The sequence below is a fragment of the Coniophora puteana genome, assembly GCF_000271625.1.
Source record: "Coniophora puteana RWD-64-598 SS2 unplaced genomic scaffold CONPUscaffold_14, whole genome shotgun sequence".
In the NCBI taxonomy this organism is placed as follows: domain Eukaryota; kingdom Fungi; phylum Basidiomycota; class Agaricomycetes; order Boletales; family Coniophoraceae; genus Coniophora; species Coniophora puteana.
In genome coordinates this window covers 1,088,763-1,115,318 of record NW_006913066.1, presented here as the reverse complement: position 1 = coordinate 1,115,318, position 26,556 = coordinate 1,088,763, and the positions used below count along the sequence as shown (strand labels likewise).

Genomic DNA, 26,556 nt, shown 5'->3' with positions numbered 1-26,556 from the left:
GATAGCCTCATGACAGGGCATAGGGCCCTAGGGTTCAGTAGCTTCCGGGCTCACCCGTCCACCCCAATTGCCATGCACTTGGAGTTCATATTGCCGTTGTAAAAACTGCTTGATAATAATTACAGTTCTAAAGACACAGTACTGGTGTACAGTTTTCTACAGATCGAGTCAAACCATGCGTCATAAGCTCATGACTTTCAAAAGCACATCAAAAACGTCATCGTAAAAACACATCACTTTCTCGCAGCATACGCTGTAGCCAGCACCGCAACACTCAGCCCGCCCAGCGCCCCGAGCGCAGTCCACCTCGACCACGACTCCACCTTCACATCCGCCGTCGTCGGCAGACTCTGCGACACCATGCTCATCGCCTCGGGGATGACCGGCAGCGAGACAACGGCGCCAGGAGCGCTCTTGAACGAGTACACGAGGATGCCCGTGACGAACCCCGCGACAGAGTACGCCAAGAACGCGAGCGGGAGCGAGAGGAGCACGCTCCGCCGGGAGAGCACGATGAACCCCTCGCCGCCGATACCGTTCGCGCCGCCGACGCCGTGGCTGCGTCCGTGGTACACCTCAGCCTTGTGCCGGAAGATGACGGCGAAGGCGGAGATCATGCTCGCGACAGAGCACGCGATGGCGACGATGCCTGCGATGCGGGCGATCTCGTCGATTCCTGGGAGGGTGACGAGGGTGACGCTGGCGCTCAGTATGATCGCGGCCTGCGAGAGCATATAATGTCAGTTCTCATGCATCGTGATGACAATAGGGAAGACATACGACAAGACATGCAACACCGCCAGCGACGAACATGGAGCCAGCGTGGTGGGGCAGTGCACCCCCTTCGATATCAAACGCCGACCCAGGTTGGGCCTTGTTTTCAAACATGAACGGAATGCCGAGACACGCAATGCCGATGAGGATATCGAGGATCGTGCGGAAGACCGAGGGCCGGCGACGCGCGGCCAGCTGCGCCTGAGCCTGAGCCTGCGGCACATCTTCTGGGAGTGGCTTCTGTGGGCGGAAGTGCTGCTGGCGCCAGTGGACTATACGAGAACCACGATTAGCTCATGTCGTAGGGACGAGAGGGTATGAGTAACTCACCAACTCGCAATAAGATCCTGGCAATCAGCCGGGTCTGCACTGCGTTGCGCTCCGGTACGAGCCCGTTGGCGCTCAACAGGCGCTCGAGTTGCATGCACTCGTCAGTACTGAACGGCGAAGGCACAGGCTGCGGGTATGCGAGCAGCTGATCGGTGTATGACCACCGCAGAGCGTCGAGCGCCTCCTGGCGGAGGTCTGGGCGCGGGTGCACGTGCGACGGGTGCGACTCGACAAAGGACCAGTATCGGTATTCATCGTCCAGGCCTGGTACTTTGTGTCAGACGAACCATTGGCGGCGAGACACGAAAATGTAACTCACGATCCTCCTCGCCCGCCCGCTCAGCAACACTCGGCACATCCCTAGACACCCTCCTCGCCCGATGATCCACCCACGCCACCTCCACATCCTCGCTCCTCCCCTTGCCCTTCCCACTCCCATTAAACCACCCCTTCTTCTGCGCGCCCTTCTTCTTCCCGCCGTTCTTGTTCGCGGGATACACCTCTCGTATCCACATCTCGCACCCGTCCGGCACAATCCCCGCCCGCCCAACGACACCACTAACCACATCCAGCTCGACGAGCCTCCGCAGGTCCGCGTCCGCGACCGCGCGCACGCCGGGGTGCACGAAGTAGCGCGCGCCGTGCGGGAGAACGTGCTCCGCCCAGCCGCGCGCGGCGAACGGGAACGAGACCGCGCCGTATCCGCCCGCGCCGTACCCCGGGTAGTGGGCGTGCGAGAGCGGCCGCTTAGTCGCAGCAAGGTCGCCGTCGTCGTTCGCGGTTTCGCTGGACTCGTGGGCGTGCCCGTTGCCGTTGCCATTGCCGTTGGCGGTGCTGGGTGCGTCGCCGTGGCCGTGGCCATTGGCGGACTTGGGCTTCCAAGAGGCGATTTGGGAGTCGATGCTGGGGGCACGGTGGAGATCGCGGCCCGGTGTATAGGTGCGGTTGCCAAGAAGCGGGAGGCGCTCGCTGGACAGAAGTGTTAGAGCCAGGCAATCTCGTGTATAACGGATGTTCTACATACTTGGTTGGCTTTGGGCCTTGGTCGAAGTAATCCTGCGTCGGACCAGCGCCAAATACATCATACCCTTCAGGTAGCTCCCGTGAATGGCGCGAGAGCATGACTTCCGACGCTGCGGGCAGCGGGACAGGTACAGGGTCTGCCTGGTGATCGTCGAGTTGACGTTCGTCGTGCGGCGAACGCGGGTCGAAGCCCCTATCAGGTCGCAACGGATGGTCAGGTGTAGTACAGGCAGCGAAGCAATGCACGTACTCGGGTACTTTGATAGTCTCAGAGGGGGATTTATCGTGCGCACCAGCGTGCGGCAAGTTCACCTGCGACGAGCTAGGATCATCGAATGGGTTTCTTTCCTGGACACTGCATACCGTGAGCAGCGTACAAAATCATCAGCTAACGTTCCAGCTATGCATAGAAAAGAAACTTGCCCAAATCCAGGCGCACCCTGCGCATACACCATACCCAAGCTCCTCGTGCTCGAATTGCTCCACGTATAATTCGTTGCATCCTTATTCCCGCCCGCCGCACCACCACCGGGCGCAAGCGACGAGCGGCTCGGCTTCGCGCTCAGATTGCGGCTCGGCACCTGCGAACTCGTGCTCCGCTGGATGTACACCGCGGGCCTGCCAGGCGAGCCCTGGCGCGAGGGCGAGACGGAGCGCTGGACCTGCTCGCGCTGCGGCTGCGCCGCGTGGCCGACCCACACGTTCGAGCCCGCGAGGTCGTCGCGCGACTGGGTACGCGATAGGTTCGGCGAGCCCGTCGCCACGGTGCCGGTGCCCTCGAACGGCGGGGGCGTGGACGTACGTGGGATGTAGGGCACGGAGAGCTCAGTCGGTGCGATCGAGCCCTGGTCGCCTGAGCTGGCTGGCTGCGGCAAGGCGAGAGAAGTCTGCTCGGGGGTCTGGGTGAGGATGGGGACGTCTTCCAGGTTCCTCTCGATCTGCGCGGGCGTGGGCTGGAGGATGTGTGGATGCTGTTCGGGCGGGGAGACGACCTGCGTCTTAGGCTGCGGCTCGCGCTCGCCCGCGCCGAATCCTTCTTCGTGCACCGACGCTGGCTTCGCGGACTCAGCGGGAGCGGGGGCAGGAGCAGCCTCCGGCTCAGCGTCGGGCGCCTCGTCCCCGGCATCCGAGATATCCTCGGGCTTGAGCTCATGCGCGAGCTTCGACAGGCCTACGGTGTGCTCCGTGACCGCCGCTGCCTCGCTGATGGGCGACTCCGGAATGGGGCTTGGCGCCTCGTGCGTGTCCGCATTGGCATCGGCAGCGAGCGTGTTGACTTTGGGCTTGCTCGAGGATATCGAGCCCTCGAGCGAGGCTTGACGTGAGCTCTCGGGCGACTCGGATTCGACCTTGATCTGCGGGGCTGGAGAGAACTGGGGTTCGGGGGAGGCAGTGAATTGGGACGACGGCTGCTCCTGCCTGGACTCGGGCTTGGGTGCCGGGGTGGAGTCAGAAGATTGTCGGTCGGTCGGTGGGACAGTGTCGACTGAGCCTGAGCGTCCTCTGCCTCTAACAGAACCTGAGTCTGAATCACCACCGGGTGGAGGGGTTTGTGAGCCAGAACGGTTAAGGGTGAGAGCTGTAGAGGAACGGCGCATCATGGTGCCCATGCGGTTCTTGAAGCTGGGGCGCTTGGGGGTGCTGGACGATGAAGAAGACATAGTAGGAGAAGTGAAGAGTGTCGAGGAAGGTAGAGAGTGGGTTGAGGGGTCGTGAATAGATAGTACAACAAAGGACTACAGTTGGTGTGAGCGAAAAGGTTGTGGAAGTGAACAAGGGACTTGTATCTGTCGCGCGTCCAGAGACGAGCGAGCGCAGTCGTGGTGGTGGGTTGGTGCGTAGTGCGGGTGTGGGTTGGTTGTGGGTGAGGTGAAGATGAACGCCGCGGCTTCATGGGTTGATATCTATTTGAAGAGCATGCCTGGTGGTTTCGACGAGGCGGGCCATGCGCCGGGAAACTGTGAAGGCGCTGCGCTGACCTAAGGGTGACATGATGGGAGGAAGACAATAGGGTGCAGATAACCGCGCGACCCGCCATTGCGATAGTCGCGTGGATTTCATACACGTGTTCTCGCCCATTGAGTCGCTCGCCGAAAGGTTGAACGGGTTGGACAAAGTCGCCACGGAGTTCAAGGCAAGTACAAAGGGATTATGCCAACTAGGCAAAGAAGCTCAGCAAGGACTGACGGAATGAGTCGCGCCAGGGGCTTTACCTTGTCTTTAGCCGCGTAGCTGAGGGAGATGGGCACTTGGCTGGCCTTCATTTCCTCGGCCTGGAGCGTTGCACGAGAACACGAGGAGGCCACGAGGCCATGACCGAACTGGGTGATGCGTACTGTAGGCGCAGGTGTCAGTGGGTCCGGGGCAGAATTAGCGGAGGGCAGTGTTGAGCACCATTCTGTGCCTCCCGAGGCCAGCGGTACACGTGTAGAGGGCGGACATGCGTACACCACAGCATGCACTTGCTTCGCCTCAACTTGCCCCCAGAGCGGTCCGAACAGAACACGCACCTTGATCATCATTTGAACACAGCCACGTACATGCAGGCACCTCACACCTCAAAGCTTGAGTTTATCACTTCACCGATAAAACGTGTTAGGTTTGAGAATGGCTGGCTAATCATTGTAGTTTGGGGAGAAGACGAACAGAAATGGGGGCGAGGAGAAGAGAGTTACGGGTTGGGCTGTTTGTTGTCGTTTGCTTGGTGCTTGCCGACGTCTCGTTGACCCGCACCTCGATTTGCTTGCATGTTGACCGCTACAGAACGTACGCTATGCACGTGGATGGAATCATCCCCCACTTCATGCTTTCTTGTTTCAGCGTACTGCGGGATAGCAAAGGGTCTTTATTGCGAGGAGCGGCTACCTTCCATAAACCACAAAGTTCTGCCTACGGGAGACTAGCAAAAGGTAAGTGCTATGACTCGGCAATGCAATTTAGAGACTGCCTAGCCGTCCACCTGGCTCCGACTCCGAGGTCTGTCTTGGATCGGAGCATCATTGATTCATTCCTCCCAGGAATTGCATGGGACCACTTTAGCGACTGCTCCACGCAGATATCATTGGACAGTGGAGAATACAAAAGTTTTTGACGTACGTGCTGCCGGTATTCTGATGCCTAAGCTACATGCTTACGGTAGACACAGTCCATCTCCGGAAGACTGGTATGACTCCCTAGTCAGGTAGGCCGTCTCTGTCAACAGCCAACGCTGTAACATCAAATCGGCTTTAATCCAACGTCACCCCTTGGTTTCCCTCTGGTCAGAGTACAGCATTGGGCCCCAACAGACGTATTTAAAGACGTCAGATCGAGTAGGTCGCCCACTGAGCACCTTCATAATGCTGCCCTTCCTTCTCTTCTCCTATACATCAAGCGTTGTTGCAGCGCCCGTTGACTCTCCTAACGAGCTTTCCACCTTTGTGCGAGCTGAAACGCTTCACCATCCCTTGATCAGCAACAACCGTAGTCTGTGGACCATTATTTCGACTTGTCTCCTGACCATCTTCGCTTGCATCTACACGGCAATCCATCCCAACGTCCCCAGCCCTTACGATGGCACAATAACAATCCTCATTCGAGCCGTTGGCACGATGGTGATGGCTGTACTAGCACCCGAACTTATGGTTGCTTGGGCGGCGCGTCAGTACCTCAGTGCTCGAGACTTTACGGAGACCATGCAACGTGGTTTATACCGCCCACACGGTAAGGTTACATCACTTACCATCAGTTCTCTCATTAAAGCGAAAGCAAGAACATGTAGACCCGGAGGCTATGTTTGAGAGCCTCTCTCAGCCCAACTGCACCTGTAGTTCGTCGCAAACAGCACTCATTACAGCAAGCTTTCCCGAGTGCATTAGCAACGCCGAGGGAGGTAAGAATGGGGAAAATGCACGGTCTGCCTCCGAAACAAGAGGTCGCTGACAAACACTCAAACAGATCGCATAACACGTAGCAACGGACGATGCCTCTGGCCAAAGTTTTGCAGTAGTAGCCAAGGTACGTAATCGGTAAATTGATTGTTGGTGCAAAACTCATCAACATTTCGCACGAGTAGACGAGACATGGACTATTAGCCATAGCTTTTACGCCTACATGGGCGGCTTCATGGTATATCATGAGGGCAAACCTTGGCGTACCATCACGCCTGCAAACCTTCTGAAGGCTATTGAAGACGGTAATATCAACTTAATCAGGCTGACAAGGAACGAGATCAACGACACGAGTAAAGGTAATTTTATCTCGAAAGGGCTTGTACTCCTTCAAGTCTCTTGGTTCTGTTTGCAACTCATTGCCCGCCACATGACTCAACTAAATATCACTCCCCTTGAGCTCGCCACTGTTGGTTTTTGTGTTCCGTCTATGATGATGTATATCTTGTGGTGGCACAAGCCATTGGGAGTCAGTTGTCCTCGGCGTCTCGAGTGGAGGAGTGATAGGCCACCACCTGACAATTTATACGTTAACAGGTTCGTATGCACTTATTGCCCATGAGAGATGAAACTCACCGAAATGCAGGGTATGCACCTCCCAAGAAAAAGACTCGCATGGATTGGACCCCGTTGTGAAATGGGTCGTTGAGGCCATTTTCTTTGGGTTATTTGGGCTGTCTTGGGGAAATGAACCTCTGCGGGTCGAAACTTTGGGCGGAGATGATACGGGACGAAAGATGCATCACAATGCTCTTTTGGCCCTTATATCTTTGTCGTCTATTGCATTTGGACTGGCCCATCTCGCCGCGTGGAACTATAACCCCGGACTAGATACAGGTCCCTTTGATTCTCAACTCTGCGGTGATCAGATTTACTATGAATCAGGCGTTTGGGTATGGCAAGGTGTGTGGCGTATCAGCTCCATAATCGTGACATGTGTTCCGATCATAGTTGTTCTGTATATTTGGGCTCTTCCCTGGCTTCCATCGCGATCTCGCACCGCCTTTGTCGCTTCGGCTTTCCTCTACTTGTCACCTGCGTATATCTTCGCTCGCTTGATCCTTGTAGTGATGATGTTTGCCTCATTACAAGCCTTGCCCGCGACTTCATATCAGACTATTCCATGGGCTGACCTCATTCCTCATCTTTAAACAGTTTTACCAACCGAAAATAGTCTGTAGTTCAATTTACTGCATTACGGAGCGTCGAACATCCGACCAAGCCAAGCTCGATCTTTGCTTGACGTAGGACGGGCGAAGGCACAGGTATATCGATCGTGAGACAACCCAGCAATTACGCGCGAACGGGTATAGTAACATGAGTCTATTAGGGGCTAGGCTCAGCTTCGAGCGCTATCGCCACTTTCTCTTGTAAACCACGACAGCGGACTCAAGTGCAGCATCGTAGCTTCATTCGCCTTCAAGGTGATCTCCGAGCCACACCCGTCACCACCAAGGGTGATGTATGACACCGCAGACCTCTCTGCACATTCAGCCCAATGGCTCCCGAGTCGGCATCTAATACGATGCTCGGCAGTGTATAAAAGCAGGACAGCCTCAAAACGAGGATGCTGGCAAAAAACCCTCGAACTCTCTAATCTCCTTAATTGTCATTCAAAACATTTCACCTACCAAGTTTAGGGTTGCAATCAGCTGAGTTCACGCTTTGCGTCTTCGACATTGCTCATCCTTGCATAATGACCGACACCCTTAGCGGCGGGGGAGTCGGCGGCCTGATACTAGCAGTAGCACTCTCGCGGTACCCCGACGTTGAGGTCTACGTGTATGAGCGCGCTGGCACATCTTCGGAGGTCGGCGCGGGAGTCATCATCATGCTGAGGCAACTCAGGGTGAGCTCCCTTCGAGGATCGCCCTGGGTTTACGCGTACTCAAGTACTCACTGCTATACATGTAATCAAGAAGATGGGAAAACATAGCGCACTAACTACTCTCAAAGACGCCTTTTAAATACAGAGAAGAAACGATGAGTAACACCAAGTTCGAGGTTGCTCTGCACTTCAGTACTATGACTTATCCCGGGCCCCATCACACTTCGAAGTTTCCGATTTCGTCAAAGTGGCCACGAGGAGGGGGATTATCTCTTTGACGTCATTACCAGAGGTACGTTCTCAGTCCCTTCCCGCTTTTCAAAGTTGGTTTACTCCGATAAAACCAAGCTAGGTCATGCTACTTCACCGTGCCGACTTCCTGAACGTTCCTCTCGACGACCTCGGAGATAACATCAAGACGTACACACCTAAACGTCTAGTGTCGTGCGAGCAAGAAAACGATGGAACCTCTTTCCCCACCAGTTTTCAGCATGTTCTCGTTCTAATTTTGGCTACCGTTCTCCCCCCAGAGTTTGAAGATAGAAACAGGCGCTTTTGCCTAATTATAGATATCCTTTACCGGTTTTTGGAGGTGCCAGTTTCGTGAAAAAAAAAGAACTCGCACAGCATGCCTAGCGCATGTGTTATACCCTGAACTACGAGCCTGTTGTTTATAGAGATCGGCCCTCCCAAGAGTCCGACGCACAGCAACGAACAGATCAAGGCATTCCATCATTCAGGCCCAGGCATTGTGATGTCCAAAACTTCGAGTTCGAAGAAGAATCAAACTTTCATCTCCCTGTTGTTCTAAGAACTGTCAAACAGCTCCACTCGAGTAGCAAAGCGCCTAAATTACCCAGCACACGGCTGCCGGAAACATCATGGTGAGAACACAAACCTCGTCTCAAAGTTCACTCCGACCTTTTGCTGTGAGCTTACTGGCTGGCGCTTAATTCGCTTGTTAGCTTATGGTAGGAGTGGTTCCTGTGCAAGCGCTTGTTATCCCAGATACATCAGTGCGCAGCATCAATATTGGCATGGCACCTCCACGGAACAATGCGATTACTAAGGTCACAGTACTGTTCTTCACGAGCGCTAAGAGAGCGCTACCTCGCGCATCAGCTGTGTATTCGCCACTGGCTCTGATTAGTCCATGCATAGCACGGGCGAGTACTGCATGTGGTCAGCAGTACTTGTTCTTTTCCATTATTGTTCTGAAACACTGATCTCCACAAAAAAGGTTCAGTTAGCAACGAGGTCTTCGGGAAGGTTCGTGGTATAAGCGCTAAATCGTTGTATATATTCCAGTGCCACCCCTTCCACCCCATCCCACGTCAGTTTCTTTTGTCTCCTTCCTCAGATTCAACGTGTTCACTACAGCATATGCGATGTCATTGAACATTTCTGAAGGACAAGAGGTGGCTACCGCCATCCATTGGAGCGGATCCCCGGATACACAGCGTACCTTGTGGAACATCATCGTTACTTGCCTTCTCACAATTTTTGCATGCGTCTATACCGCTATCCACCCCAACCTCCCCAGCCCGTATGACAGCCAGCGTCAGATTATGCGCAGGTCAATTGCCACTATGGCGGTTGCAGTGTTCGCACCGGAGCTCATCGTTGCTTGGGCGGCGCGTCAATTCATAACAGCGTGTAGCTTTGCCAAAGCAATGAACGATAGTCTTGAGGACCTGGATTTAGGAGATAGAGGTATGTTTGACATTAGCTTACAGGATCAGTCCACTTATATACTCTGACGTAGAGCGTCTTCAGCTTCCGATGCTGCGAGAGCCTGTTGACTGTGAGGCCCAAGGTATGTGCCCAAAAATGTACAACATCGAGGCATCTGACGAACACAAACTAAAGCTATAACGGAGTCTCAAGGATACAAGGCGACGAAGACATGCAGCAAAACAAATAAGCTTTTCAAACAAATCATAGACACCCCCGTACAATCTCTGCGTCGATATGTGGACAGACAATTCCCCGTTCTTGCTATGTTCACCCACCCAGGTAAACATATTACCATCGTCAATACAACAGCCTTGAAGTATGATATACAGCCTCTCCATGGACAGCTACACACGGCTTTTATGCATGCATGGGTGGCTTCATGGTCTATTACAAATCACAGCCATGGAGTGCCATCACTCCATCGAAACTACGCGAGCACCTTCTCAACGGATCGATTGGTCCCATCGAAACCACGGAGAAAGATATAAATGACTGCAGCAAGGGCAATGTTTTGTCCAAAGGTCTGGTAGTTCTCCAGGTCATCTGGTTCATTGTGCAGCTCGCCGCACGTCACATTAATGGTCTCGCAATCACCCAAATAGAGATTGGAACAATGGCTTCTGCACTTTTATGTGTGGCAACATACGCACTGTGGTGGCACAAACCGTTGAACGTGAGGCAACCGCGAAGGTTAGACTGGAGGCTTGATGAGGTGCCACCTAGAGACCTTCACGTAGGAGTATGGTAAGCTTTATATTTGGTGCTTGGCTCAGTATTTCAGGGCTAATATACGATTAGTGGTATGGCCGATAATGTGCTCATGGACGAATATCTATCATCCCTCTCCCTTCCCGCGAAATGGGTTGCTTCTCTCAGGTTCAACAGCCTGAAGTTGATTGGCTATTCTATCGGTAATCAACGCTTTCGCATTGAGACCTTAGGCGGGGATGAGATCATCATGAGTGGAATCAGCAGCTTCACCCAGGGAGAGCCAAGCCTATTCCTGATGATTGGGTTTCTAGGATCAGTGTCGTTCGGCCTTGTTCATGTATCAGCTTGGTGGTTCCAGTTCCCTACGCGTGTGGAGCAGATCTTGTGGTGGACTAGTTCTCTTGTTATCTTGTTTTCTGGCCCTATTATGGTATGCGTCGGAGCTGTGTTCACCGAACTGATTGACGCGATTGTAGCTGTGTTCTTTGTGTATATTCTTGCTCGGGCTGCTATCATCGCGATCATGTTCACGTCGCTGCGTAGTTTACCATCTAGTGCTTACGTTACGATAGAATGGGCTGAGCTTCTGCCTCACCTTTAGTTTTACCAGTTATCTCTGTCGCATTTTGTCATCGTACTACTATTTTATTACTTAATTGACGCATAAACTTGGTTTAAAGCATAACCACGAGGTAAACGTGCTATACACTATGTTTCAATAAGGCTTTACTACAACACAAGTTCCTTCATCTTGGCAAAATCCGGAGTTCCGAGACCCGTCACTAAAGTACAAGGTTAGATATGGAAGCGAAAATAAATTATAGATTAATCCCTACCCGGATCCCATCCTTTTGTTGCCTAGTCATGCCATCGCTACCTGAGCCATTGCGTTCATTCCGAGCCCAAGAATTATCACTCACATTAAACCCGTCTGTTCCGCATCCCGGATTATTTCCCACTGTCACATCGTTCAGAGCTGTATAGCCCGACGCGTACAACCACGGGTTCAAGAAGCCCAGCGGACCCTTGCCTGCGTTCGCGCGCACGTCGTTGAGAAGCGCGACTATAGCCGCAAACGTCGGCGCGGACGCGGACGTGCCAGTGTTGTTCACAACGCTGTAGTAATAGATTTCAAGGAAGTTGACGCCTTGGGCTGAGACATCTGGGTATCCCTGAGCGAAGCAAATTAGGCGTTATTGTGCAACATGCGACAAACCAGGGGCTTACGCGTCCACTCCTGTGAGCGCAATCAGGCAAATTAAGTGAAGGTAGATTCAAGAAAAGCTCACGAGTTGTACAAATTCGTATATTGATCACCGAGGTAGCCCAGGTAATCGTTGACAGCCTTATCCTGATATGAAGGTCGAGCGAACTACCAAATCCGTGAGATAACTGTCTTTGTTCGCCGCGATGAAAAGAAGAATGCGTACATAGTTGCTGAACCCGCCTCCACTGTACATGCCCGTGTCCTTGCCGGCGACTTCTGGGTATTGGTAGGTCATACCCACGGACGTAACACTACAAAAAGTGAGCCAAGCGAGCGTCTAGTTGAGCATCGATGTACTCACTAAGGACAGCTCGCGGGAAAGTATGGCTCGAATGGAGTCACAGTTCCGTTGCCGGGATCAGATCCTACGCCGAGGTCACCGGAGGCGTACAGGACAGACACGCCACGGGCGCCTTTGAGGGTAGTAAGTCAGCGTGTTCCCTAAAAGACAGATAAAATTACCTAGTGCAGCAAACCCTTGACAGATCTTGTTTGCGAGCTCACGTGAATCTGACAAAGTTTAAGCACAGTCGGTGAGTAAAAGAGGTCATCGCTACTCACTGTCGCTTTCAGGCTGTGCGTAGCTCGTTGAGATAACCGGGGGGAGGTCCGTCTGATTGAGCATGAAGTCGATAAACTAGGATGTAAATGGCTCTTTAGTGGGTTAGTAGATGGAACACTTTGATCGTCAACGCACATCGAGCGTCGCTCCACCAAACGTCCAGTCTGAAGGGTTATCAGTGATCCCTCCAACCGTGTAGAACGCTGCCGGCATAGGTCTTGTCAGGCCAAACGCGTACTGGACATCGAGGTTGGCCTCGGGCCCAGGTTTTGACTGAGTATTTGTTCCCTCTTTGCGCCATCAAAGATGAACAGATAATAACGGTAGGACAGAGGTTGACTTACGATCGATTGAAACAACAGTAAAGTTCGCTTCAGCTGCAGCCGACGGAACCACCATCTGCAGAAATTGTCGATAATCGCTGATATTCGCCCATTCCAACGCGAAACCGGTGACCGCAATCGAGTTGCCGTTCGTAGCAGAGGGCGTGTAGTTTCCAATGTTGTACAGCTGGCGGAGACAGTCAGGGGTTACCTGGGCCATGCAAGAGGAATTGATAGCCGCTCGGGGCTGCATAAACGTTGCAGGTATGCCGAGATCTTGCGATGTGTTGCTGAGATTCTGGCCTTTGGTCGTCATTGGAAGGGTGGGGGAGAGCATGACGAGTGGGTGCACAAGGTCGATGTGCTCGTGGAGCACCTCTGGAAGACTGTACTGCATTGTACGGATGACATTGCTGCCAGTCTCTACGTATTGATAGACGTGGAAATCCTACGAGTAGTCAAGAACTCGGCAGCGAGAAAACTGAAGGGGCACGTACGGTATCAAACATTGCCTCTGCAGTTCTCACGGGAGTCTGAACAGTCATCGAGTCGCCCATAGCAGAGTACGCGATATCCTTCTCGGAAACGCCATGTGCAGCAAGCCACTTGACGACGACATCGCGAGTGTCCGGGTGAGGTGCCATTAGCTCTTGGACGCGTTGCCTTGAGAGGTGCAGGCCGTAGTCCTTATGAGACGGGTCGCTGACGCCGAGTAACTGCTGCTCGAGTTCACCAAAGCGCGGCTGAGCCAGAGAGATCCGGAATTGCAGCATATGCTCTGGGTGCGCTGTTGAGTGTTTGACCCATCCCGGTGAAGGAGCTGAGATCCTCTCTTTGACCCTAAGCGAATTTCGTCCGAAGAGTTCAGAGGATGCATCGACAAAGGTGCCCAAAAGACCAAGTAAGAGACACACCCGCATCGCCGTGCAGCAATAAAGCCCAGAGACAACAAGCAGCGATCAGGAAGCATGCCGACTTTATAGTGCAGACCATGTTGTTGGTTACGGTGCCAACGGACGATCATGAGGTACCCGTCCAGCGAAGGGCGGCTAGGGCTCAGCACTCTCGGAGCGTCTTAGAGCGTGCCATGTGTGGTGCTGGCACACTGGCGTGGCCGTGTTCGGGAGAGAATTGAGGATGCTTCGGAGATCGAAGATTTCGGCGCAGCTTCGGCCGGCTTCAAACGTTGGATCATGAGAAGACCGCTGTTTCTTGCCCGTAGAGTGCTAGAAAAGGCGGGTAGTAGGCGATGATTTTCTTCACGCAAAGGAAAACTTACCACTACGGTCGACAGGTCGGTTATTTCGGGCCGTGTGACATGCATGAGGCGTGAGCTCTTTGCCGTGGATTAGGCGCAAGCGCTTGCACGCCTGGCACGCGTGCACAGCATGATTGTCCTCCTTGCCTCCTTACACTTTCTCTAGGCTTTTTTGACCTCCCTTCGAACACGCTCTGCCTGAAGCAGAGGGCAAGATTGTTCTTCAAAGCTCTGCGATCACCGGCGACGTCAACTCTGCGGTGGTGGCATCGCACGGCTACGGGTTACGCTTGGTAATCGACCTACGCAATCTGGTGTTTGCTCAGCATGCCCGCTCCAGCAGCAACAGTTGCAATCCTCGCCGTATCCTTGGTCGCAGGCGCAGCAGTCATCGCGACTCTCAAGGAGGTGCGTATAAACCATCCCCCTATATCATTCCCCCATATGCCTGCAGCTTTCTCCTTATCCTTCGTGCTTAAACCTGGTGCTTACCACGATGTACGTTCCATAGCTTGTCTATGAACCCCACATAGCACCCGCCATCGAACGATGGGCTGAAGAGTTCCTCGCCAAACGGCGCGCGAGGCAACAAAGACAAACCGCCACGGCAGTGCCCAGCACCAATCCCATGGACACTACTGCCCTCACGCAGACTTACGACCAGCAAGATGACGAAGAGGACAGGCAAGCTGCGCTCGAATTAGAGGAAATCGTCGCTCGTGAGGTCGATGAATGGAGGAACGAGGTTCACAGGAGTCGCACACTCCCGCGCCCCGATGAAGACGGCGGCGTAGGTACGAGCGGGCTCAGGCTGCGGAAGAAGAGTCGCGGGAACCTACCAGAGTACGGAGGGGAAAGTGGGATCGGGACGGGGACCTCGCTTGAGGAAGAGGTGCGTATCAGCCTATCATCACCATAGACATCGTCACTAACATTACTTCCAGACGATTATTTCTCTGCCATATACGCCCCTTTCACCAACTCACGTCATCGCGAACGTTTCTTCCAATGGTGCTGCAACGAGTATCGCACACTCATCTGCGGTATCTGGTTCCGACACTACCACTGGCATAGATCCCAGCCCTGATCCCACCACTTTGACCGAGAACCCCTCGAATCCATTTGTAGACACTGATGCCGACGAAGACGGTAGCACAACAAGCAACCGGACATCGCTTGCACTTACGGACTACTCCCTCATGCCGTATGACTCCATCTCCAACTGTTTTAGCCCTGCAGGTCCCGTGCCCCCTCTCCGCCCACCTACGCCCCCCTCTGCCCCTGCTGCCCCGCCTGCGCGAACAGTGAGCGGGCATACGGCCGTACCTCCATCAGAGGCTAGCACGATGCGTGCCCCCACGATCATGTCACTGCAGCCTATCTCTCCTCCTATGTCACTTGACGCTATATTCTCTCCTGATTCGGGGTACGGTTTCAACATCAATCACCCGTTCTCGCCCCCCGCAGAAGAGCCCCTGTCGCCACCAATGTCGCCGCCCGTCCAGTTGACGCGGTCGCAAACTTCGGAAACAAAGACAGAGACAGAGACGCAGTTGCCTTCTCGCCCTCGCCCTCAGCCCCAGGGGCAAGGCCAATCTCTTGTCTCGGCTTCACGGGAGGTATCGCGGATAGCATCGAGAGCATCGTCTAATGCTTCCACGCACGTTATCCAGCGCATCCCGCTTTCCCCTCCTCAAGGATCCATCCGCTCTCTTTCTGAGCGCTACCAAGCACCTTCTTCGCCCCCTGTCTTTGTTGATCCCCTCGACGCCCTATCGGCCCGTTCCTCAAGCCCCGCAAGCTCATTCGCGATAGCCTCGCGACCTCCGTCCACGCGGGCTCTGTCCCCGCCTCGAGACAGCCGTATACAGCGCGTAGCGTCTCAGGACCCTGCTCCGCAGGAAATTCTCTCACCTCTCATGGGCTCAAGAGTTGGAACGCTGCGCACGCCGCCTCCTGCGAGCTCAGGCTTGCGCTCCCCTCCGCCCTCTGCAGGCGCTAACGTTAAGCGCTCGACGTCGGGATCCGGACCAGGCGTCGTTGCCGGTACCGGATCGGGCCCCGGAAGCAGGCCGGCTGCTGCGCCCACGCCTCGCACACGCTCTGGGTCTGTGAGCTCGAACCAGAGCTCGGGCTCGGTTATCCAGCGGATCCCGATGTCGCCTCCTAAGGTTTCGTCTCCTTCGCTGCCTACGCCGCGTCAGCTCCAGCAGCAGCAGTATCAGCAGTACCAGAACCAGACGCAGCAGCCTCAGCGCCGGACGTCAGCGTCTGGCATGTCGCGCTCGAGCTCGCGCCAGAGTCAGAGTTCGAGCTCTGGGTCTGTTGTGCAGCGGCTCCACGGTCCCAGCGGCAATGCATCTCGGGTCACGTCTCCTTCTCGGTCTTCATCTGGCCGCACGTCTTCCCCGTTCATCGATCTCTCAGCGAGCACGCAGAGCATGCAGTCCCTCTCTAGCACCGGTACCAGTTCACGCTCGAGGCGCACACACCACTCGTCTTCTCGGACTATCTCGGACACCGACTTTCTCTCAGTGGGCTCGGACTCTGATGATGGTGTGCTCTCCGTCTCTGATGGGATGAGTCCCCCGCGGCGCGGCGCAGACGCTAGCGCAGGGAGAGGCGCTAGTGGTGATACGGTGCGGCAGGTGCTCTCGCCTGCTTTGTCGCCTGTTCGTTCGCCACCGGCGCATGGTACGCCGAGAGCGCCGGTTGCGTCGAGGAGCCATAGGCATGCTGGGAGCGCGTTTGGGATGGACGATTTCAGCGACGGGGAGAGTGCGGATGAGTGGGTTGAGGCGAGGAGGCGGTGAGCACTAGATGTCAGGTTGTGACTGCATACACGCACGAAGGTTCATGGGTTGTATCTATATTCGCGCAGCCCAAGGGTTAGGAGGGCGCTTTTCCGCTGTACTCATACATGGTTTTTGTCGATTGTTCTTTGCTGTCGTTTTCTCTTGTACAATAACGTTTCTATTGCTGTCCTGAATGCATACAAGTAAATCTGCTAGTTATCCAAATTATTCACTGCATGTAGAGTTAAGGTTGGTTACAGATGAGGGATGAGCTCTATCCACTGGACAGTTTCAAATGAAGTAGGGGAAAGGCTACGGAGAGATGTGGACATGAGGACCATGAGGACACCGCGAGCAACGATATACAAGATTCAGCCAATGATAAATATGATCTCGCACAGCGCGTCTCTAATCTTGTATGATGCCTCACCTATACATTGGTCCGTCAAGAATGCAACCAAAATGCCGCCAAACAGAGCGCTAACAGGCACGCAGGTGATAGCAAGAGCTGAATAACGCCACAGCATCTGCTCAACATGAGAAGGGAAATGTGTTGTCCACGCGGCGATGTGGACCAGTCCAAATGCTATCACAGTGAGGAAACCGATGCACAGGACGGCGAGAGACTCGCCCGCGATGGTGTCCCAGTTGATGTCGTCTCCGCCAAAGGTTTCGACTCTGAAGCGTTTGTACCATTAAGTTAGACACGTCTTTCAGTACAAGTGGAAGAGCGATCCTATCTGAGAGGTTGTTCTTGAAGACGTCTGATCCGTGCTGACTGTATAGTACGGTGTCACGGTATCAGTACTGATATTAAGTGTTGTTAGAAGAGAGTACGAACCCATCCACATGCAGATTATTAGGAGTCACCCCTTCGCCTCCCCACTTGAGGCGCCGCGGGCAAGAAATGCCCAACGGCTTGTTCCACCACAATATATATGTGATGACACAAAGGATGGCGAAACCAACGGTCCCGAATTCGAGTGGCGTTCAACATAGCGAGGTCAAATATACGCCTTGCGAGGAGCTGGATACAGAACCAGCTGACTTGAAGAACGACGAGGCCTTTTCACTGCAGACAAACTGTGATTTTTCTGTTACAAAAAGTGATTGAAGAAGGCAGACAGATGAAAGCCTTTTTCACCCATCTTTTGCTGTGCGAAAAATTACTGAAAAGTTAAACTTTTGCCTTGGAGTTTGCATTTCTGTGCGGAGATTAGATAGAAACACATCCAAATCGGTAAGTTAGAGTCCAAATTCGGTAACCCGTTCATTTTACCAGCGCAAAATTGACGCAAATGTTGGCTAAAATAATACCTTTTCCTGTGTAAAAGGGGGTTCCAAAACTCGGAGGAAAAGGCTTTCATCTCGCCGCCTCTTTCTCTCGGTTTCACCCCGGATAAAATCGCCGTTTGTCTGCAGTGTTTGAGATGAAGTTGCCTTTGATTACGGCCCTTCGCAGATTGATGTGACTGATGTTGCCGTTTCTGATCGCCTCCAAGAGGTTCGGGGGTGTGATTGTGCACCATGGTTTCCCTTCGTGGTATATCATAAAGCCGCCCATGTACGCATAAAAGCTGTGTGTGATAGTGTAAGTTTCGTCTAAGTTAATTTGTTAGATCCATAGCTCTAGGAAGTGACTTGTCTCTTACCTTGATTACTTGTCGAAAAAGAACGCCACATGCGGCTTAAGAAGGACAAGCGACCTCTTGAGGGTACCTGCTGCTGATCTATTGAAGACATCTCACCAGCTTGACTATATTGCACGTTGTCCGAAACGTTGGCCTCAACATCCTGCTTCTCAGTTCATGCTCTCTGCTCTTCACGTTGGGAACCATTATCGCTACCTTCTTCGATACATGGCAGAGATCCCTGTGTCTGGTGTTGATAAATGGTGTCGGAAAAGCAGTACAGCGAGAAAATACCTGGCGACTTTGAGTCATCAATCTCAGAGAGGAGTTACTGCATTTTCTTCGTAAAGTCCCTTGCGCTGAGGTATTGTCATGCAGCCCAGCCTACAGTGAGCTCTGGCGCAATTACAGCCAAATCATGATGCCGAGTGTTCGGGAGAGTATAGCCATAGGACTATCATAAGGACTGGGCACGTTTGGATGTATCGCCGTGTACACACAGGCAAGAATTGTCAGGAGACAGGAAGATACGATGCTCCACATGCTGCGGTGATCTTCTGAGCATAGTGTTCCCGCAACCGTGCTGATGGTGTCTGCACTTGCACACGACATATCTTCGGGTATCGCGTGCACAAGGTAGAGAATCGTGGCATGGAATGTAGAGAGGAGCAGACTGAGGATGAGAGGGAAGGGATCAGGAAGCTATACGAAACAAAACCAATGCACGCGTATTTAAGTCGAAAGTACAAGGCGGAGTCGGAGAAGAGTACATCCGAGCGCTAGAGTATTTCACAGGATGTTCGTCAAGTGAACGAGGCAGGCGCCTATACCACAGCATCTGCAACTACGTTTACTTAATACGTTGGAACGGGTTTGATTCCCGAGGGACACATGATAACTGATGAGTGAGTGAATGATAATTAACAATAACAATAAGACTACGAGACATGTAGCAGCCAAAGAAATGAAATATGGTAAGAAAACAAGTCTAATGCTAGAACGGAGGCTTGATCTTGAGTCTACACAGATGATACGTAAGTCTACACTTCCTGTCCTTCCCTCCGAAATCTGCTTTTTCATTATCCCACTTCTACAGCTGAGCGGACTCTTTGGCGGCCGCGCCTTCCTGAGCAAGCTTCTCATTCTTGGCGTGATCGGACTCATTGCTCTGCGCAGCCTTATCGTGTGCGTTTACATCGTCGTTGATACTGAGCTTGAGCTTCTCCTTCTCCTTGCTCTTCTTGAAGTCATCGTTCTGTTCCCCATGGATGTCAGCATCGTGTGGGGAGCGGGATAAATGCTGCGATAGCACTTACAACGTGCTTCTCTCCCTTGTCGTTTCTGTTTCTATCGGAGTTGTAGGCGCCGAGGTTGTTCTAATCAAACTCTATCTTAGCGACGTTATATTGAGATGAGGATGATGGGAGCTTACCGCGAAGTTCCTGCCGCCGTATCCGCCGTGCCCCTTGCCCTTTTTTTCGTGCGTTAGCCAACAAAAGATCTGGAGTGGAGAGATACAAACATACGTATCTGTCGTCACCGCGTTTGGTGAGTTCTGCTTCAGAATTGCCTGCCTCTTGTTCGACGGCGCCGGCATCTTCCTTGGAAATGTCATCGAAGGTAAGGTCATCGGGGTTCTCTGCGTTCCCGAAGAAGCTCCCTAGATCGTCCGTAGACTCAGCATTCTCAACGGCGTTGCCACTCTGTTGCGAGAATATCAGCAACATGTTCGAACTCGTACGCTGAATGTGACAAACGTTATTTACAGCCTGGCGTTTGAAGAACCCAAAGTCCTTCAGCCTCGAGCCAAAGTCGATGGCGTTGTTCTTATCCTTGGATTGATGATCGTGCTTCTCGTCTGAGTCATGGTTGCGCTGGACGTCTTCTCTCTCCTTCTCCCAGTCGAGATCGAGATCAAAGTCCTTGTCGTACTCTTTGTCTTTGATCGAGTCTTGCTTCTTGCGCTGGATAAAGAGTGCGCCAAGTAATCAGTGTTTGTTAGGTCACTCCGAGCAGTTGAAACTCACATTAGCTTCGTTCTTTTCCTATATCGCGAGGCAGGTATTAGCGTTACTAATTCGGATAGAACATGTATACTTACTGCGGCCTGCTTGCCGTAGCCGACATCAGCGTTGTATGCAGCGCCGTCGTCTTCTTCGCTGCGCTTGTGGTGGCCATTGTAGTGATCATACTGCTGACCCCGAGCCGCGTGAGTAGCTGCATTGCCTTCGGGGTACTTGGAGTACCTATTACTTCAGCGCTACTGGTTTTTGAAAGCTTCGCAACATACGTACCGGGCTGCGCCTCACCACCTTGGAACCGTCATCCAAGGCGTGCGGACTACGAATAGCGAGACCCTCGACGGCAGTGCCAGAGAATGCAAGTGCGAGAGCAACGGCGGCGGGCGAGATGAATTTCATAGTGTGGATTGGGAGCTAAGCGAGTTGAACAAAGTGGAGTGGTTGGTCTGGTATTGGCAACGCAGGTGTCAGAAGATGTAGAGTAGAGGTATGTTCCTGATCGGTTGAGTGATCCTGATCCAATGTCGTCTCTGGGCATAATGGTCAGGCTCTTATACCTCAGAAACTCAGGAGACATAAGTAGAGGAGAGCCTGTGGACGCGAAGACGCGAAGGTGTTGGAACTTTCCATCCGACGAGGCTGTTCCTGGAACTTCAGCCAGACAAGACATCTCCTTTCTCAACCAAGCTTGTGTTGTACAGTTCTCGAGCGTCAGGTCCTTCGCCAAGTAAGCCGTGCCTTGGATATGGGGCTGACTCAATGGTGGGAAATAGGGGACGTCTAGAGAGAATGGTGAGTTTGCTTCCACAATGTCCGTTCCTGACATCCCGTCTTCCTTCACGAGAGAGGATTCTGAGGTGGAGAGCGTATCGATGTTCGGTGAGGTAAGCCTCCATATTTGATGAACTTTGAGGTGGAGGTACGCACAAGTCAAGATCATGTTTGTGTGCAGTAATGTCCAATTTAAATCGATGTACAGTGCCAAGTCTGCACAAGGTAGGATTATGAAGCGGAATGTAAGCACAGCAAGGGACCGAGGACGCCATCGTCATCAGGAACAACGAATAGCCACAAACACTCATTTTTTAGGTCCGATAGGCAGTGTGCCTTGGAAGTGGTCGGCCGCTTCCTTCGGGTACCCTATGTTCAGATAGGAGGTCGATTGAGTTGCCCAGAGTCGAGAACGGCACCGAGCGCAGCCCAGTGCTCAGGCCTAAGAAATTTTACCAAGAAGCGCAGTACCGTGGCGGTAGAGATCGCTTTGCTTTCGTTGATCGTATGCATTTCCTGAGTCCACAGGATGGATGAAGTTACCGATGTGATTGAAACGAGGCAATTCCAGATGTCGTTGGAGTTGCTGGTGAATGGCGGATGAACGTTTAACTGCAGTTATGGCTATGTCAGGAAGAGCCCAACTGATTGTCCCTGCTTGGTCCTATTGAGATTGTGGCTGACCAACGGGACACTTGGCGACTTGTCCCGGTTTCCTGATTCCACCAACGCTTGGCTCGTCCACGCGACAAACTTTCCTGACATGCCCCGCCGACCCGACGAACCATCGACACCTATCGACACGCTCGACACCGCCTGACATCACTCAACAATGCTCGACGCCCGTCAATCTGCAGTGACCTGCTGACAGCAGTTCACCCGCAATGTCTAAGTTTTTGTATGGTCTTCGGCCAGCCTAGCAACCTCACGTCAAACCCGCAAAATTGTCGGTCTGAGAAGGATATTGATCACGCTGGGTGTGGATCCTGGCTGATACTGGAGGGTGGGGTAGCCGCAGCCGCAAGGGAACTCAGGCAAAGACTCACTCGGCGCTCGCCAATAGGTCGCACCCCCCAGTTGCCGTACTTACCTCCGTCCTCTTGCGCAAGCCGTCTTCTCTTAGACTCGCGTCCTCTAATGAAGGTACAGGTGTGTATTTCTTCCGATATACTTGCCAAGCACATCCTTACGCTTCCTTGCGCTTGAGACGCGATCTCTACGCGTTGTTGTCAAGGATCTCATGATCATCATACACTTTACCTCCGTTCTTTCCTCGAGGTCCACACTTTCGCGAGGTGTACGCTGCATGCTGTCTCAGGCGAACTCCTGCTGTGCGGACTCTTGTCGGTAGTAAGCTGTCATAGTCTAGCTGTCAACCTCAGCCTTTGCCCCATCAATGCACTCGGCCACGCACCCGGTTTACCTCTAATTCTCGGTTCAACTCAGTTGAAACCGCGTCTGCTGACCCCACACTGCGAGGGCGGGAAAATGTACGGGTATATGCGTCGTTGTCGCTGTAGCGCCATTAACACATGAGATGGCCGTCGGCGCGTTCGCGGATCTAAGGTACAGGAGGATACAAGAGTGATACAAGGTGGTCGTGTATGCACTGACAGCGAGCGCACGACGTAGTGCTCGCCGGCGATTATCCGCAGCCCATGTCTATAAAACTGGTCGACTTTTCTTCTGTTTCGACATCGGTTTCCGCCGCCCAGCCAGTCTACTACCCCGCCTCAGCCAGCTAGTCCACCATGTTCCCCAAGGCTTCCCTCCTCGCTTTCGCATTCGCTGCCGCCGTTTCCGCACAGCAGGTCGGTAACTCCACCGCCGAGGTCCACCCCGCCCTCTCTTGGTCCAAGTGCACGTCCGCTGGCTGCCAGGCACAGGACTCCGGCAAGATCGTCCTCGACGCCAACTGGCGCTGGCTGCACACCGTCAGCGGCTACACCAACTGCTACACCGGCAACGCGTGGGACACCTCCATCTGCACGGACGGCAAGACGTGCGCGCAGCAGTGCGCGCTCGATGGTGCTGACTACGAGGGCACCTACGGTATCACCACCTCCGGCGACGCGCTCACCATCAAGTTCGTCACGCAGTCGGCAAACAAGAACGTTGGCTCGCGTGTGTACCTCATGGCGGACGACTCGCACTACGAGATGTTCAAGCCCCTGAACCAGGAGTTTACCTTCGATGTTGATGTATCGCAGCTCCCCTGCGGTCTCAACGGTGCTCTCTACTTCTCGGAGATGGACGCCGACGGTGGCATGGCCAAGTACCCCACTAACGCGGCTGGTGCCGCCTACGGCACTGGTTACTGCGACTCGCAGTGCCCTCGTGACATCAAGTTCATTAACGGCGAGGTGAGTTTCCGCACACTTTTCCTTCGCTCGCGGTTCCTGACGCTTCTCGTAGGCTAACATCGAGGGCTGGAACGCCACCTCTGCCAACTCGGGCACCGGTTCGTACGGCTCGTGCTGTAACGAGATGGACGTCTGGGAGGCCAACTCTATCTCCGCTGCCTATACCCCTCACCCCTGCTCCGTCTCCGGCCAGACTCGCTGCAGTGGCGATGACTGTGCCATCACCGACCGGTACGGCGGCGTTTGCGACCCTGACGGCTGCGACTTCAACTCATACCGCATGGGCGACACCTCGTTCTACGGCCCCTCGCAGACCGTCGACACCACCAAGCCGCTCACCGTCGTCACGCAGTTCTTCACCTCCGACAACACCACCAGCGGCACGCTCTCTGAGATCCGCCGTCTCTACGTGCAGAACGGCAAGGTCATCCAGAACTCCAAGACGAACATCCCCGGGCTCACCGCCTACGACTCGGTCACGGACCAGTTCTGCACGGATCAGAAGACGGTGTTCAACAACACCAACTCGTTCGCGGACAAGGGCGGTCTCAAGGCCATGGGCGAGTCGTTCGCCACCGGCGTCGTCCTCGTCATGAGCGTCTGGGACGACTACGCCGCCGAGATGCTCTGGCTCGACTCGGACTACCCGACCACCGCTGACCCCAGCACTCCCGGTGTCTCCCGCGGCACGTGTGCGACGACCAGCGGTCAGCCCTCGGACGTTGAGTCCTCTGCTGCCAGCGCGCAGGTCGTCTTCTCGAACATCAAGTTCGGTGACATCGGCTCCACCTACACTTCCTCGTAAACTGGTGAGCCTGCTTGTTTTTGCCCCTGCCTCGCCCTTTTGCTCATCTCTCTCTCTCTCGATAGCTTTTCATCCGTCTGTTGTGGGCTTGTAGAGCGAAGCATTCATATTGTCTATCGCCAACTTAGGTAGAGGGTCTTGTCTTTCCTCGTCGATTGACTCGACGAGGGAACAGCTTCTGTTGTGCCCATATGTATTGAACTGATCTGCTTGTATTCGTATTTAATCAAAGATGATTTCCGCTGTGTTCTTTTGTTCTCCGTATTCAGCTCGAGTTTGCGTATCCCGCATCTACTCGGTCCGCTAAAGCCCCTATCTTGAGAAGCCGCCGGCGAGATTGAACTCAGCTGTATTCTTGGGCTTCCATCGGCCACCTCGTCTTCGGTCGATGGCTCATCCATTCCATTATGTTGAATAGTCATCTCATAATGAATGTACATGCATGAACGTTTGACGGATTCACCTGTCGTTGTTCTGTTGAGGTTTTGTCATGCCGCACACCCCGACGAAGCGGAGCCTGAACAAATAGTGTGCCGGATGACGCGCGCGGCCCCCTTCCTTCGTCCCGTCGCCACCCACTTGCTCCCTTATTCGTAAGTTAAGTCCTATGTGGGCTCACGCATAGGATATTCGCTGCTGTTCACCTCTCCCTCTCACAACCATCTGAGCAATCGATAGAAATAGCCCACAAGCCACAAGCTACGCTGGATCATGCGCAAGCAAGCTCCTGAGCACGTCATGTTTCAGGTAAACTTTGAAGCTAGCTGAAGCCCCTTCGCTCGGAGTCTCAACCCCGCGGAACTCTACCCCGGGTCTTGCTGAAACCCTCGTCTCTCCTGGAAATGAGCTCTCAAACGTGAGTCTTGAGGGTCCGACGTCGCTGACTATGACGCTCGACATCGAACCGCTGACGACGTTGTCGTGTGTCGAAACGCAGGAGTTCTTCTGGAACGCTCCGACGTTGGCGTCTTTTTCGACGATGTCTCCTCGGTCAACTGATGGTTGATTCTGCACTGTGGTTGAACATGTTTCGTCTATCTTCCTCGGACATCCCACTCCTGTTACGTCTTCAAGCGCTTGACCTCTCGGAAACAACTACCACTGTGCTCTCTACGTACTGTAACATGACGTCACTTTCCTCAAACACATACTCGTCTCAGAGTGCGGCTTCCACCCTTCTGCATGCTCAGCTTGTCCAATACCCCTTGCCATGAAGGTATATAAGCCCTTCGCAGTTCTGCTGTGGAACGACATCACAACTCACTCTCACATCAACTCAACGATACTTCGCTCATAATCTTGCAACAAACTCGTTCATCATGTTCTTCAACTCCGCTACAATCGCCCTCGCTCTTACCCTCGCCTCGGCGGCTCAGGGCGCCACCATCGCCACTCGCGGTGGTGGTGACTGTAATGGCATCTTGGGATGGCAGCGTAACCAAGCCGTAAGTGTCGCCGCTTTCATGAAAGATGTTACCCCAACGTCTGACACGAACACCATCCATATAAGTATTCACAGGGCGACGAGATCTCCTACTGGTATGCGTGCACTCGTACTAACATCAGACTTATGAACATGTCGCTAACTGCCGTTTTTCTTAGGGGATTCATCTGGCAAGCGAAAGAGTGGAGCTACAACAACCCCCCAGGCGGTATGTCGCCGAGCCCCTCTCTTTCGTGACCACGTCGCTGATGTTACTCGGTAGACGCTGCTAACCAGTGGAATAATGTTGGTTCCTGCGATGGCGCTAACAATGGTAATGGCGGCGGTTCGGGTGGAGGCCAAAGCTGGAACAAGGAAAGAGGTGACGACGTCAACGACACGCAGGGTGTGAACAACGACAACGGCGGCACCAACACCGGCAATGGCTGGAATAACAACGGCAATAACGGCAGCGGCAGCAACTGTGACTGCTCTAACGCTCAGCCCTGGTCCAAATCTGCACAGGTTTGCATATGATTTCTTCTCGTCGCTACTTCTCGTAATGCTGACACGTACCAATTTCGCAGTACCCCGGTGGTAGCTCCGTCACATACAAGTAAGTGATTCTACGTCAATACGGCATTCACAGAATATCTAACCTTGGCTTCAGCGGTCACCTCTGGATCGCCAACTGGTGGGTGACTAGCAACTGCCCCGGTGGTAAGTCGAGCGTTCTCTCACCATAAGTTGAACTCGTTCTGACCCTTTCCTAGACTCTTCAGGCTCGTGGGCCGACAAGGGGGCGTGCAACAAGTGGTAATGCCTCTTAATATCTCCTTAGTGGGAATATACCTCCGGTAGTCGGCTATGGCCATGTTATGGCCAATCTAGGTTCTTCTCGGTATTAGTCATCACTGTACTTGTCTCGCCTGCTTCAATGATCATTGTTTCGTTCCATTCCTCGCTCCCAGAATCGTGTACTTCCAACCTGCATCGTGGGCTCTT

General features: G+C 53.5%; 8 protein-coding genes across 8 annotated transcripts; 5 read left to right on the top strand and 3 right to left on the bottom strand.

Annotated features, from left to right (window-relative positions):
* Positions 1-92: 92 nt before the first annotated feature.
* CONPUDRAFT_168992 (uncharacterized protein) lies at positions 93-3,010 on the bottom strand. Its single transcript, XM_007775484.1, has 7 exons — positions 2,551-3,010; positions 2,378-2,482; positions 2,129-2,320; positions 1,424-2,073; positions 1,105-1,368; positions 781-1,046; positions 93-722 (listed from the first exon to the last, which is right to left on the bottom strand). The coding sequence occupies exons 1-7, from the start codon at positions 2,580-2,582 to the stop codon at positions 234-236; spliced, it is 1,998 nt and encodes a 665-aa protein (XP_007773674.1). The 5' UTR covers positions 2,583-3,010; the 3' UTR covers positions 93-233.
* A 2,455-nt stretch (positions 3,011-5,465) lies between these two features.
* On the top strand, positions 5,466-6,618 carry CONPUDRAFT_64509 (uncharacterized protein; the record flags this gene model as incomplete). Its single annotated transcript, XM_007775148.1, has 2 exons — positions 5,466-5,829; positions 6,182-6,618. The coding sequence occupies 2 exons, from the start codon at positions 5,466-5,468 to the stop codon at positions 6,616-6,618; spliced, it is 801 nt and encodes a 266-aa protein (XP_007773338.1).
* A 1,134-nt stretch (positions 6,619-7,752) lies between these two features.
* Positions 7,753-10,933, top strand: CONPUDRAFT_76794 (uncharacterized protein; the record flags this gene model as incomplete). The annotated part of the gene is made up of 13 exons (XM_007775483.1): positions 7,753-7,905; positions 8,078-8,176; positions 8,237-8,328; positions 8,562-8,768; positions 8,795-8,813; positions 8,850-9,066; positions 9,125-9,153; positions 9,193-9,217; positions 9,265-9,597; positions 9,650-9,700; positions 9,772-9,900; positions 9,951-10,365; positions 10,420-10,933. 13 exons carry the CDS (start codon positions 7,753-7,755, stop codon positions 10,931-10,933), a joined length of 2,283 nt encoding a protein of 760 aa, XP_007773673.1.
* A 128-nt stretch (positions 10,934-11,061) lies between these two features.
* CONPUDRAFT_64393 (family S53 protease-like protein) lies at positions 11,062-13,404 on the bottom strand (the record flags this gene model as incomplete). Its single annotated transcript, XM_007775139.1, has 12 exons — positions 11,062-11,114; positions 11,169-11,190; positions 11,253-11,504; positions 11,560-11,569; positions 11,622-11,704; positions 11,763-11,850; positions 11,901-12,012; positions 12,062-12,109; positions 12,161-12,236; positions 12,297-12,451; positions 12,506-12,932; positions 12,982-13,404. The coding sequence occupies 12 exons, from the start codon at positions 13,402-13,404 to the stop codon at positions 11,062-11,064; spliced, it is 1,749 nt and encodes a 582-aa protein (XP_007773329.1).
* Positions 13,405-13,917: 513 nt separating this feature from the next.
* CONPUDRAFT_146865 (uncharacterized protein) lies at positions 13,918-16,793 on the top strand. Its single transcript, XM_007775482.1, has 3 exons — positions 13,918-14,150; positions 14,254-14,634; positions 14,687-16,793. The coding sequence occupies exons 1-3, from the start codon at positions 14,070-14,072 to the stop codon at positions 16,553-16,555; spliced, it is 2,331 nt and encodes a 776-aa protein (XP_007773672.1). The 5' UTR covers positions 13,918-14,069; the 3' UTR covers positions 16,556-16,793.
* A 2,465-nt stretch (positions 16,794-19,258) lies between these two features.
* Positions 19,259-20,676, bottom strand: CONPUDRAFT_168989 (uncharacterized protein; the record flags this gene model as incomplete). The annotated part of the gene is made up of 8 exons (XM_007775481.1): positions 20,463-20,676; positions 20,270-20,404; positions 20,196-20,213; positions 19,926-20,132; positions 19,695-19,871; positions 19,601-19,639; positions 19,485-19,544; positions 19,259-19,423 (listed from the first exon to the last, which is right to left on the bottom strand). The coding sequence occupies exons 1-8, from the start codon at positions 20,586-20,588 to the stop codon at positions 19,259-19,261; spliced, it is 927 nt and encodes a 308-aa protein (XP_007773671.1). The 5' UTR covers positions 20,589-20,676.
* Positions 20,677-21,719: 1,043 nt separating this feature from the next.
* Positions 21,720-24,128, top strand: CONPUDRAFT_146863 (glycoside hydrolase family 7 protein; the record flags this gene model as incomplete). Its single annotated transcript, XM_007775480.1, has 3 exons — positions 21,720-22,109; positions 22,168-23,323; positions 23,376-24,128. Exons 2-3 carry the CDS (start codon positions 22,712-22,714, stop codon positions 24,126-24,128), a joined length of 1,365 nt encoding a protein of 454 aa, XP_007773670.1. The 5' UTR covers positions 21,720-22,109; positions 22,168-22,711.
* Positions 24,129-25,102: 974 nt separating this feature from the next.
* On the top strand, positions 25,103-26,480 carry CONPUDRAFT_146862 (carbohydrate-binding module family 5 protein). The gene is made up of 7 exons (XM_007775479.1): positions 25,103-25,573; positions 25,639-25,667; positions 25,731-25,780; positions 25,835-26,076; positions 26,139-26,167; positions 26,222-26,271; positions 26,325-26,480. The coding sequence occupies exons 1-7, from the start codon at positions 25,448-25,450 to the stop codon at positions 26,369-26,371; spliced, it is 573 nt and encodes a 190-aa protein (XP_007773669.1). The 5' UTR covers positions 25,103-25,447; the 3' UTR covers positions 26,372-26,480.
* The last annotated feature ends 76 nt before the right edge of the window (positions 26,481-26,556 follow it).